The 13,831-nt window shown below is 40.8% G+C and overlaps 1 protein-coding gene across 1 annotated transcript in view; it reads right to left on the reverse strand.

The window, feature by feature from the left end:
• The window catches only part of BTBD19 (BTB domain containing 19), a gene marked incomplete at both ends in the record, with an annotated part of 42,784 nt that overhangs the window by 6,888 nt on the left and 22,065 nt on the right, over nt 1-13,831 (reverse strand). Inside the window, one exon of the mRNA XM_081324570.1 lies at nt 5,910-5,969. Within this exon, the coding sequence (XP_081180696.1) occupies nt 5,910-5,969 (60 nt within the window). The remainder of the gene's footprint in view (nt 1-5,909; nt 5,970-13,831) is intronic.

Consider the following 13,831-nt stretch of genomic DNA (forward strand, 5'->3'; position numbering starts at 1 on the left):
GTCCGTTATAAATTTGAATGGTTGTTAAGCAACTGGTCGTAAGTTGAAGACTACCTCTATTGTGTCATGATCCTGATGAGCAAAAGCAAACCACAGTTTAGGGCTAGGCCAGGGGTACGCAACCTTGGCTCTTTTATGACTTGTGGACTTCAACTCCCAGAATTCCTGAGCCAGGCTGGCTCAGGAATTTTGGGAGTTGAAGTCCACAAGTCATAAAAGAGCCAAGGTTGTCTGCCCCTGGGCTAGGCCATCTTTGGTGGTCAAGAGTGGCAATTAACCAGGGAATGCTAAACTTTGCAAACTGAGTGGAGGCACATTTTGGGTCAGGTCTGAATTCTGTTAATAGGGGAGTTTGAGTTTATTTTCTATTTTTCACTCTGACATACCCATTTTACAGCTTTTACAATGGCGTTCTTGTGTTTCCCACATGAAGATACTGTGGTAAGAAACTGTGCCATCAGTTTTTATCAGCCAAGCTTAATACTTCAGAAGGTCATAAAAAGTGCCTGCAGGCTTCCTACCCCTTGTCTGGTTGGAAGGAAAAATATGGTTTTATGTATTGAGTAATTTGGGGTAGCTCTTGTCGGCCCATGATATCACTTGCTTAAAGTTATAGAAAAAAAGCAATATACGCTAATAGTGTTCACCTAGGTTGTAGGGTAATTGCAGTATAGGAACTGCAGCAGTGCTCATTTCTCATTAAACCCCACCCCAACAAATGATAGGTGCCATAATGATGCTGTTAGAGCAATTAAACTCAATTAGAGTGAATCAGTGGAGGTATTGAAGTGGATGGAGGATTTCCTCTCTATTATCACTATAGTCCTCAGGTTACAGAGATATCAGTTAGATCCATTTAAAAATAACAACACTAAAAATAACAGGCAGTTAACTGGCTTTAGTTCCACCATTATTTCACAAACTTTTTTTTTGGAGAAAATTACAGCCAACAAAGAATGCATCTGGAGACACAAGATACAGCATTTAAAAAAAACACTATATGTTTAATTTGTATTTTAATTTTTGTAAACTCCCCAGGGAAGTTTATTAACAGATTATAAATTTCTACAATATATAAAATATATTTAAAAAATAAATTCACACATGCATGCAGACATACATATAGACGTAAAGGTATCTGCATTGAAAGCTTTAAAGGAGGAGGCTGTTATCTGAAGTGAGGAACGGAGATTAACCATGCAAAAAGACTTCATGACAAATTCTTAGTTCCAAATTTAGCAGAGGAAATCATTCTTTGAGAACAGGATTGGGCAGAATTGAACCTCTTTTTGAGAAAGATGATTGACTTTTCACATCCGAAACAGAACTTCCTTGTAATTTTACAGTGGATGATTACGTATTAATTTAGGAATGTGAGAAACAAGCTAGCATATCTAGAATGTCACTTCTTGTCTTTTATGAGTTTTATAACATGACATGGTTATGCTGATGGGCAAACTACATAGTTGCAGAAATCCTATGATCTCTGTCACAAGCAAGGAATGTGGGCATATTTGAAATACAGATTCAGGGGCACACTGACTATGAATCACAAGACGGTGATTCAAGACTGCACCTTAAAACACTTCTGTTTGCAATTTCTTCCCCGCTATCATATTACAGTAGTGTTTGCCTAGCTCAGCTGGGCATCGTTGCAACAGAACTAGAAATAAGGTCCCAAAGGCTCTCAATTTGTGACCCCAGCTGTCCAACCTAACACCAAGCTGTGTATGCTAATATCACTTTAAGCTAGGTCCGGAAAGCTCCATATTTATTTTATCAATAGAAAATTAATCCAGACTCTATTGGCCACCTGCCCCTGGAGCAGACATGCCCTCTCCTTTCCAGTTTCTGGAAATTATCTTCCAGGGCCATTCTGATAAAGAGCAGTGGGAGAGTCCAATTCCTGAGTGAATCTGCAGGATGAAACGTATCTCTTTACTGTTGTTCAGACTTCTTTTGAATACAGTATGGGTCTCATGCTTTTTTGAACACAAGACTAGCATAATTCCTGAATGAGCTATTCTGGACTAGCCATAAATTTGTGTCCAAAAGAAGCTGAATGGTTAGCTGAAATCAGCTGATGGTGAGGCTCTCTTTGAACACACCTGAGCACTTGTACAAAATCAGCACATTTTGAAAGAAGGCTAAACCTGCTATCTGGCTCTTTGTCATAACCAACCTCCTCCTTCATATTTATTCCTATAGGGAAGGATGGCTCTTTCACCAGCTGAAGGTGGTTTTTTGGGGGGGGAGAGGAAATGAGGTAAGGTGAATCCATCAACTGTGTCTTGTACACCATAAATAAAGACACCATCCTCTCCCAACATTATGCTTGTGACAGAATTGGGATCATTGATGGGGATAAGAAGTTTTATACTGCTGATGTTGCTAGTAAGAACAAAATAACTGGGCCATGTTGAAGAATCCCAAATCAGCACAGGTCCTTTTGTTACAGCAAAGTTTTTCCTCCTCCTGCCACGTACACAGAATATGTGCTATTGAACTGAGACAGCATAGACAAACAACACAGAAATGGCTGTACTACATCATGTGGCACATCCTGTTAACTTTTACGCAGTGACACAGGACAAAATCCAGTGCAAACAGTAGCAGAGTAAAGCAACAAAAACCAAACATAACAGGAACCATTGTATTGTGTGTTTGATCTCTGGCTTAGTGAAATGTTGAAAGCTGCCAACATTTCACATAATGGTTTCTCTTCAATTTCAGTTTCGGTATATGGCTTCTGCATGTCAGCTACTATGAAATCAGCCAGGGTAAATGTTCATCAGCATTGAAGGGCTTGCAGTACAAAAGCCTTGGCACAGTGGGGTACTTTGTAATATCCCTTAAAAAGAACACCAAAGTGGGGGAAGTTCGAAGACGGCAACGTTTCACTACTCTCTTTCAATACAGAACGGAACAGAAATCGGGAAAGGAGAGGACATGTGAGAGAGGCTTTATGTTCCATTACCCTGAATTGGAAAATCCCTTCTTACAATATTGAAAATTGCAACAGTAATGGGTTTCCAATGCTTTTCTCACCATCAGATGGATGCTGTTTTTCCAGATATTTTACCTACAATTCAGCTTTTCCCCTCAGAGTTAAAAGAACTGCAATAGCTATAATAAGAATCTTCTGGTAAACAGACGCATTTACCAGAAAGCAAAAGTAGCCTCTGTTTAGTTCCATTCCATTCCATCATCTAGTCTTTATATACCAATTCATTTATTGTCCCAAATGGCTGGAGACTGTAAGGGTCTGGATGGGAAGGAACAGACTCAAATTCAGCCTTAGCAATACCAAGTAACTGGATATCTAGACCAGGGCTTTTCAACCAGTGGTACGGGTACCACCTGTGGTACATTGGCACCTGGCAGGTGGTACGCGACCATCCTAGAAAAGTGGTAGCGGGGGAGGGGAATGAGCTGAACCGGTGGCAGCGAGAGATGGCTGGAGCTGCAGGGCTGTCAGGGCTCAGCGGAAGCGCCAGGATCAGCACCAGGCTCCAGCTGGAGCTCGGCACTGATCCTGGCACTTCTGCTGAGGCCATAAGAAGCACCGATCAGCTGGAATGTTGCAGCATCTCCAGGGTCTTGTGATTTACATTCAGATGCTTGGCAACTGATTCATATGATGGTCACAGTATCCCAGGGTCATGTGAAGTGACCAAAACCTGCTGCAACCACCCAGCAGACAGAGGGTATAAAAACCAAACACCCCCCCACCCCACCCCCACTGCCAATCCTCAACAGAAATGCTTACAATGAAAACCTCGGACAGGAGGAAGAGCGGTGCCGGGCGGGCAGGCAGGTGTCTTGCTCGGCTGTGGCTTGGGGGGCACTTTTTTCAGTGCCATTGTAACTTCGAACAGTCACTAAGCAAACTGTTGTAAGTTGAGGACTACCTGTCCTTCATCACTTTTTTGCTTTTGGGGGGGGGGGTCATCAAGTTTTTGACACCTTGCTAGGCGACTGGTGGTACTTGGATGTTGCCATATCCTAAAAGTGGTGCAATGGGTGAAAAGGTTGAAAACCCCTGATCTACATCACCTGATTTTAAAGAAAGTCCATCTTTAGCAATAACATTTAGACTTATACACCACCCTATAATGCTTTACAGCACTCTCTGGGGGGTAAACAGTGTCAGCATATTGTCCTTAACAATCTGGTACTCATTTTACCGACCTCGGAAAGATGGAAGGCTGGGGTAACCCTGAACCCCATTAGGATCAAACTCCAGGCTGTGGGCAGAGTTGGCCTGCAATACTGCATTCTAAACCACTACAACACCAAGACTCTTTAGTCATTAATAGGGCTGCTGTTCCCTATTCAGGATCTGTACACAATTTGGAAACATTCCTAGACTTACAGCTCCTCCTTGAAAAGCAATTAGTAGCTATATATTTATATTTATATTTATATTTATATTTATATTTATATTTATATTTTTATACTGCCCTTCTCCCGAAGGACTCAGGGCGGTGTACAGGGCAATAAATATAAAAACGGAATACAAAAGTTAAAAAACGATTAAATATTATGCTCAAGTTTAAAACAGTAATTAAAAACATATTAAAACCCCAACCCTAACCCATCAAACCAGGTCAGATTGCTCGAATAAATAAGTTTTTAGATCGCGCCGGAAGGAGCGAAGGTCGGGGGCCATCCGGAGCTCAACCGGCAAGCGGTTCCACAGGTCTGGCGCGCCCACAGAGAACGCCCTCCCCCTAGGGGCCACTAATCGACATTCTTTGATCGGAGGCACCCTGAGGAGGCCCTCGCTGTGGGAGCGCACTGGACGGAGGGAAGTTGATGCCGGCCGCAGGTGTTGCCGTAGGTAATCTGGACCCATGCCATGTAGGGCTTTGTAAGTCATTACCAACACCTTGAATCTCACCCGGAGGACAACCGGCAGCCAATGCAGCTCGCGGAGCAAAGGTGTAACATGGGAGTATTGGGAGACTCCCAGCACAACTCGCGCGGCTGCATTCTGCACTAGTTGGAGCCTCTGAGTGGACTTCAAGGGCAGCCCCATGTAGAGAGCATTACAGTAGTCTAGACGAGAGGTCACAAGCATTACAGTAGTCTAGACGAGAGGTCACGAGCGCATGAGTGACTGTACGCAAGGCATCCTGGTCCAGCGTTAGGAAAGCTAGAGGCTTTGCAAAGCTTCATCCTATAAAGTAGCTGCTCCCATTCCTGGGCTCTCCAGGGAGACACTCATGCCTCAATCACGTGTGGATTGTTGCAATGCATTCTACATGGGACTATCTGAAAGTCCTCTTGGAAGCTGTGGCTGGTCCAGAATGCAATGACACAAATAGTATTGGGCATGCCATGGCATTCCCTGTTTTGTGAGCTGTAGTAGTTGTCAGATAGTTGAATTATGGGAGCAATTCAAGCTCTAGTTACTATGTATAAAAACCTTCAGACCATATGGCCTCACTATCAGGTGAACAAATCTCTCTTACAGCATTTTTCCTTTCAACAGTATTTGCTTGTTTGCTTGTCTGCTAATCTACGTATCAATACATTTCAACATTATTCTCTTTCCCCATCCAACTGGTAGGATGGAGGCAATGCTTACTCATCACGCGTTATCAGGAAAGGTGATTAATTGCAAGTTTGCTAGTGCTTGTCTTTCCATGCTAATTGCTCAACATATGTAGTCTGTGATGAAGAGTTCTACCACTGCTGTCTGTCCACAGTTGACATGATTTCAGGTGTTTTACCAATTAAGGCATTGCATGCCTTTGAATTCAGCCTAACAACAAGGAATCTGCGTGGAAATAGACAGATGCCAATGTCTGTAGCATTGGTTGTCTGGGAAAGATCTCCTGCTTCTATCCTTAAAGAGATTCAGGGACTGCTATATGGGCAAACCTGGGAATATCACAACTTACCTGAAAGGCCTCACCTGCTTGGTTCACAGTTAGTGTGTCTTTGATGAATTCAATGCATAGCTGAAATAAAAGAGACTGAGAATCAATCAGATGTGTATTGCTGCAGTAAGGACTCATACAAGAGGGATAGGAAAGCAAAGGCTTACTCCCAGCAACCCTAACTAATAGCAAGGCAACTTGAGAGCTGTAGTTCAACAACATTTGGCGAGCATCACATTTCTTACTGCTTCAAAATTGCAATATATTTTACTTTCATGCAGGGGTGGGGGGGTGTTGTCATCTTTTTAAGGTGGAATGGGGGATTCACATTTCTGCTTTGAAATCCAGTTCTGAGTGTTGCCTCTGTTCTGGAGTCTCTTTCAAACTGAAGTTTTCTCACTGCTAGCTGAGAGCTACTTCTTGTAGTATTACCGAGGAAGCTGACCAAAACAAATACTTTATGTGACTTGTTCACAGATCCCAGTTCATCAGCTGTATGCCAATAGCCATATATAAATGTTTCTATAAGAGCAGCGTATAGGTTCTCATTTATTCCCTAGGCTTTGCATGTTAATAAATTTAAAACATTCCACATTGTGAATTTTAAGAAAGATGAGTAAAAGGTCAATGATAACATGGGTTTACCCTTGACTGGAAAATATAAAAGAAAATATTTTTTTATCCAGACCTGTCCTAGCTTGGTTTTGGTTTTCTTTTGCCATCTGGAGCCAGATTATGAATGCTTACTCAGTTTGCAATGATAACAGAAAGGCTGGAAAAAAGCAGATCTTGGACCAGAAGGCTAGTCTTCTTACAGAATCATATGCTGTTTACTCATTTATGGAAGTAGACGCAATTTTGCACTCATTCACCTCTTGCTATTGAAACTTTTTGTAGAATTTCATTTGACTTTTCACCCCTACTTGCAGTTTCTGACTTCATAGCTATAAATATTGTTCTGTTAATGAGCAGAGTACCAGTGGATTGGAAAAGAAATGAGTGCAGAGGATTATATGGCTTTTGGGGGTTTCCCCAGGTACAGAATAACCACCCACCCACCGTTATTAGCAATGCCAACTACTGCATATGTGTGACTCATTATAGCTCAACAGTGGGATCCTGGTCATTTTAAAAGACAGTCCCCTGTAATGTGATGTGGAAGAAGTCAAAATTAGCCTTTGCTGAATCACGTTGGGTCTTATTCACTCTGCAGTACAAATAGAAAAATGTTATTCCTATGAACTCTCATTGTCAATCTATTTTCCACTTTCACTAATTTAAGTTCAGACATTACTAGGAGCTTTCGGGTGCTCATCTCCGTTTCAAAGCCGAAGAGCCAGCGCTTGTCCGAGGACGTCTCCGTGGTCATGTGGCCGGCATGACTAGACGCCAAAGGCGCACGGAACGCTGTTACCTTCCCACCGTAGTGGTCCCTATTTTTCTACTTGCATTTTTTACGTGCTTTCGAACTGCTAGGTTGGCAGAAGCTGGGACGAGTAACAGGCGCTCACTCTGTTACGTGGCACTTGGGATTCGACCCGCCAAACTGCCGACCTTCTGATCGACAAGCTCAGCGTCCTAACCCACTGAGCCACCGCGTCCCTTTATATATATTGGCAGCAGTGAGAGAAGATAGGAATTTGGGAGAAAGTAGGAAATGGCCAGTTTCTAGCACGCCACATACCTAAGGCCCCCTAGACCACCACCCATGCAAGGCAAGAAGTGCACTGTGCATATTTTTAAGCTTGTTGAATTTGCGAACAAAACCAACAGCCTCTCGGAATGTAATCTGTTCTTAAGTAGGGGACGGTAAAAGGAGAGGACCAACAGTAAATAATGGTTACTGGAACATGGTCGGTCAGGAAGTGAAGTTAAAATCTCTTCCCCATTTCAGCTTTCTTGATTCTGGATAATGAAAAAAAAGTACTGATGAAAGAACACCAAGGAGGTGAAAGGTCATTAGTTAAGGGGAAGGAAAGATGGAAGGAAGAGTAACGCTAGTGATGAACAGGGAAAAATACAATGAGAAATGCCAGAGGAAGAGAGACTACAAATTCACTGCCAGTCTGTTGCCTGGCTCTCCAGTCTCACCTCAAGATCCAGGCAGCTGAACAACTGGGCAAAAGTTGATGCTTTTGAATGCCAGATCTGGCTGCAATAAAACTTCATGATTTACTCAAGGGCAAGAGGGCAGACCCAGCATGTGTCACTGAGACTTGGCTTGAAAAGAAAGGAAAGTCCTACTCAGTGAGACCTGTCCAATCAGGTTTTATGTCTTGGATCAGTCCTAATTTTGGGAGGGAAGAGGCAGAATGGCAATTTTGTGTACTATTGCAAGGATCACTCTTCTTCAAGTACAAAGTTGTTAAGTCACATTTGTGAAGAAGGGTTAAAGAGATGAGCTTTGGGGATGCTGCTATTGTACAGTCCTCCCAACTGTGTTTCAACAATCTTTCCTGAGATGCTTGATCTCATTTTAGGGATAGCTACAATGAATATATCAGATTCCTATTTTCCATGTCTAGTAAAATTCCTAATCTGCCCCTGAAATCTTAAAGAGTTGCATCAGCTCTGGGGGAAAAAAGAAAGCAACAGATGGAAATGTTCATATATTCCTGCCCCCATCAGCTACTGTTTCCCAAATTATCTATATTATTAGCAATATTGAGCCTCGTTGACATCAAGGAAACATATTCAACAGTCATGTGGATTCTGTGTAAAGCTATTTGAAATGAAACTTACTATCCAATAAATTGCTTATTTACATCTCTATTTCATTACTTGTAGACTAGATGTTTTTCTGCTTTGGAAACAAGAGCTACAATACAGCTGCCAAAGCCACTCCTTCTATTTATTCCAACAATGAGAACTGGGAAGGGGCCTGAAGGCAAAGCATTTATTTTAATCTTGGAAGCTGCATTCACATCTTCTATCCCTTTGGAGTTCGAATAACTCAGGGCAAAACAGATTGCAAAACAACTTAGTGACTTTCCCCATCTATTGTTAACAGAATGTGTTAAATAAACATGAGCTGTCCCAATACTATAAAGGATTGGATTTGACTACTTAAATGGAGGGGGGGGGAATCAAACCTCTTCCAGAGCTTTATGAATATTTGGAGTTTACCATAAACACTTATAAATTACTTTGACAAAAGAAGTGCAACATTCTATTCTGCAATTCATAAAAGAACAAATGATGTAGATAGTTCTATCTCACGTGTATCAAACATGTAATAATTTGAAATATGTCATAGCAAATTGTAAACTCTATCAATATGGTATGTATTACGTCTGGGTTCATATGCCTTTTTAAAAAAGTTTAACCATGTTTTGATTATACCCTAATTCTTATTCATGCACTATATTATCCTAAAACCAAACAATTCATGGTATAATCTAATATGATATATGAACTCAGCTTATGCAGTTAGCTTATGGTTCAGTATATTTTACCATAATCAAAAATTGATTCTATAAATTGTGGTTAAATTTGTCATAGGTAAGTATAACATGTGAATGCAACTGTAGTCACATGACATGCTCACTGTTAACCTAATCATATTTTATTCAATTAAACCAATTTTCACCGCAGCATACTGTAAACTAAATGTATGGATTTGATTTGCTACTTTGGGAAGTCAGCCCCCCCCCCCAGAGAAGAAAATATTAAAAGGGCAGAATATTATATTTCCTCCAAGGATCTTAAAGAGATAGAAAAGCATGCCCAGTTTTTCTCAATAGCCCCGTCTCCCCAAGCAGAAACCAACTCTGTAGAAATGCAGATGTAATAATCCATTCAGGAAGGTTGGCACCGTCCAGCTAGAAGCTTAGGAAGACAAAGATACCGAAAATTTAATACCCCGCCCAAACTCTAAGACAGGACATAATAGGATTAACCCACAGATGTCAAAGGGGCACACTCAGACTCAGGTCAAAATACATGACACAGGAAATACAAAGCCTCAAACAGGAACAGGAAACAACTCCAAACAAAAGCCCAAGACAGTATAAAACCTACTCCCTACTACATGTGGGCTCTCTTTTCTTCCAGAGCCATCTTTCTGTCTGGCTCTCCTCTTCAATAAACTGTAACCTTCTTTCTAAAGCAGTCGCCATGTTGTTTATTCCTGGCTTGGACTGGATCCTGGTGAAGACTTTTCCTTCAACTCTACCATTAGCTAGCTAATCATTAGGATTTTAGATAAGGATCTTTACTGGTCCATCTTGAGGATGCTGGAAATGAACTTTATATACAAAGAACATAGTTTTTGTTAGTTAGCACTGGTAACTTCCTAGCTCGTTGCAGCAGACAACCGTCTGAAGACAGGATCAGTACACATGAAATGCATTTACTAGCAGTTTCCCCCCCCAGTGTTTCAGTTGAATTAAAAAAAAGAGTCGTAAATGTGAAAACTTATTGCTTCAATAAAAGATGGAATATGTTAACCTAACAAAATGTATAGCAGCCACTTCAGCTGAAGATCAGAAAGCACTCAAGAATAAATGAGAACAGGATATTTGACAGTTATCAAAAACCAGAATATGTTACAGCAATATGTGCACCCACTCATCGTATTTGGTAGTTCAAAATGAGGTATGTAATGTTTTCCCAAACTTTTTATTAGCATTATTACTGTTGCTGATATTAATATTACCCAAACTGCATCTCATTGTTTTTTAAGGGCACTGTCAAGCTTCCAATGGATGAACTCTTTGACAGGCACATTGTGATTTTGGCTGCCTTATATAAAAAACCATAATTCCCACTTTGTGTTATAGTTTCTTACGTCTGCTAGCAAGCATTATGCATGTATCCATAGTAACACTTCTGATGTGCTCACAGCAGAAAAAAAAGAGTTAAAAAAAAGAGAATGAAAAAAATCCTTGTTATAGAATTATGAATGATGTAGAAGAAACCAAGTGCAATGGTTCCAGGATGGTGCCCACTACACTGGCCTTCAGCTACCATAATCCAAAACGAGTATGGCCAAGGAGTTGGCACTCATGGAATTTGAAGTTCAACATACAATATCCAATTGGGAAGAATGGGATTATAATCATAATGAATCATACTATCATCAGTTTCAAAAAGAAACTCTTTTAAGAGAAATTTCAACAAGAATACCTTTTTTCACAACCACAGTTATTAATTTATCATTAATTAATTAATGGTTTCTGTACAATTAAAAGTACAGAAATTCTATTGTCCTGTGCAGTGGTAGGATTCAAATATGTGAACAACTGGTTCTCTGTGTCAATGTCGCTTCTGGAAGTCCATTCTGGCAACAAAAAATTAGCTACCGGTTCTGCCAAAGTGGTGCGAACTGGCTGAATCCCATCACTGGTCCTGTGCCTTCTTAACCCGTGACTGTAAATCTATATTCTAATCCATATTCTTTCATTTCATCCTTGTTCAAACAGGCCTAACGAAACACAGCGTCACATGGGCTGCAACACAGCCAGTAGGACTATAAGAGGTAATAATTAACTCTGAGGGATGAGTATGGGCAAAGAGTATCCAAGAAGGATATTCAGCAGCATTACTGCTCAGAAGATAGGATAAATTACACAATACCACAATGTGTAAAGCAGGGGTCCTCAACCTTGGCTACCTTAAGACTTGTGGACTTCAATTTCCAGAATTCCTCAGCCAGCTTTTCTGGGAGTTAAAGTCCACAAGTCTTAAAGTTGCCCAGTTTGGAGCCCCCTGGTGTAAAGCCTTTAGCAGAGACACAGACATGAGGGTAGTAGACAGTGACTATTATGGAACGGTCAACAATAGTTAATACAGCTAAATAGAGCAGGGACAAAGTGTTCAAAACAAGGCTGAACTGAATGTGAAACATTCAGAGATGAGATCTGGTTCAATCCATGACTCCATGTGAAAAGTAGAGTTAGAAATATGAATTTGGTGACAACAGCAAACTAAGTTGTTATGGGTCTGCAGCTGAGCACAGAATGTAGGTAGGTAGGTAGATACAAAAGTAGATTGGAATCCTTTGATAGATGTAAAAAAGGGGGTTCAACAGGTGTAGAAAAGTATTTTTCCACAAAATAAGCAAAAACAGAAATATGTTTAATTTTGTTATAAAGTACCTATTTATGTGGCCCTAATTTATTTTTCATTTATGAAATTCTTTGAGAAATCAGCTCTTCCAACATAAATGTTTACGCATACATAACAGAAAATTGCAGAATGCTTCTTTAATAGCTATAAATGGGGGTACAAAATCTGCTTTCACAGGAACCTTTTAAGGTGCAACGAGCATAGTTTAATTATAGTAATTTTTTGGAGCATCAAAATTATAGCCCTCAGCCTTTAGTCATTAGCCCTTGACTAAATCTGTGAGGCCTTGTTTGTCAGTGATATGCACTATTCCACATCTCATGCTCCTACTTCTGATGTTGCACAAGCTGTTTGATCAAAATGGTGAAGGGATGGGGATAGGGGAAAGAACCATATGCAAAAAGTGTATATATAATGCAAACTTGGACATCGTTACTCCTAGACATTTATTCTTCTTTTTCCCACTTTGCAACTTATTCTGGAGCTCTGAAAAGGAAAGTGGTTTCTGAACAGTTCAGAGTACACATCATATATATACAGTGCTTTTTTTGTAAAAGAAAAAGGTGCCGGAACTCACACATGTCATACAACCCGCCTTGCCTACCCTACAAGGTTCCATCCAAAAAAGGTGCCGGAACTCCGTTCTGAGCGTTCTATGAGAAAAAAAGCCCTGTATATATATAAACAACTGCCATGCAGGTATAAACAGGTAGTAAGAGGCAAAGAATGGTTGGGGGGGTCTTGCAGCAGCAATGCCAAGCCTAGAAAGAAGCAGCAGAGCTGTAAAGATGCTCATACAGATCATTTTTGCAAGAGAACCAGCTATTCTGTGCTGACAAAAGACCTACAGTTATCGGCTGATTTTCAAGAACAATAAATAAATTATACAATACATATACATGTAGTGCTTTGATCCAAAGGAGAAATGAAAGCCATTTGGGGTCACTGTTCTTAAAGTAGCTACATCTTTTCCCAAAATTGTAATTATCCCCTCCAGCTGTTGTTTGATTCTAAAATGATGGGTTTATCTCTGGTGGAGATCTCTTTACCTCTTTTAATAGCAAGGGGCACCAAGCTACACAGAAGTCTCATTTTATAGCTTGACATGATGTATTTTGGATGGCGCACTTATAGAGAGCTGAGAATACACTTTTTAGGGGAACGGACATGATAAAGAACAGTTAACTTGGATATTTGAAGTCATGCTAGACTCACCATTCAGGAATGTAGTACAGGGAGGTTCCCTTGCCTGCCACGTGGTAATTGAGTTTAGATGATCTCACCTCCTTCCCACCCATCCCCAAGTCTGGGACTCAGCCAGCTTCCAGGGGAAGGGATGGACTCAAAGCAGATGACTCTATGCAACTCCAATCTCTTTCTTGCCTCACTTTTCCACTAACAACTCTTTTCTCCTTAGGTAGTACAGGTAGACCTCAACTTACGACCACAATCAAGCCCACAATTTCTGTTGTTAAGTGAAACATTTCTTAAGTGAGCTTTGCCCCACTTTACGACCTTTTGTGCCACAGTTGTTAAGCGAATCACTGCAACTGATCAGTTAGTAACCCGGCTGTTAAGTGAATCTGGCTTCCCCATTGACTTTGCTTGTCAAAAGGCTGGCAAAGACGATCACATGACCCTGAGACACAGCAATAGTCATAAGTATAAACCAACTGCCAAGCATCTGAACTTTGATCACATGATCATGGGGATGCCACAAAGGTTGTAACTGTGAAAAATGGTCATAAGTCATTTTTTTCAACGCCATTCTAAATTTGAATGGTCACTAAATGGATTGTTATAAGAATTACTCCCCTGTATTCTGAACTGGGGAGTCATTGCCTCCTCTATTTCCTAAAGTCCTTTGCCCAAAC

This window comes from Vipera berus (assembly GCF_964194415.1).
Source record: "Vipera berus genome assembly, chromosome: 3".
In the NCBI taxonomy this organism is placed as follows: domain Eukaryota; kingdom Metazoa; phylum Chordata; class Lepidosauria; order Squamata; family Viperidae; genus Vipera; species Vipera berus.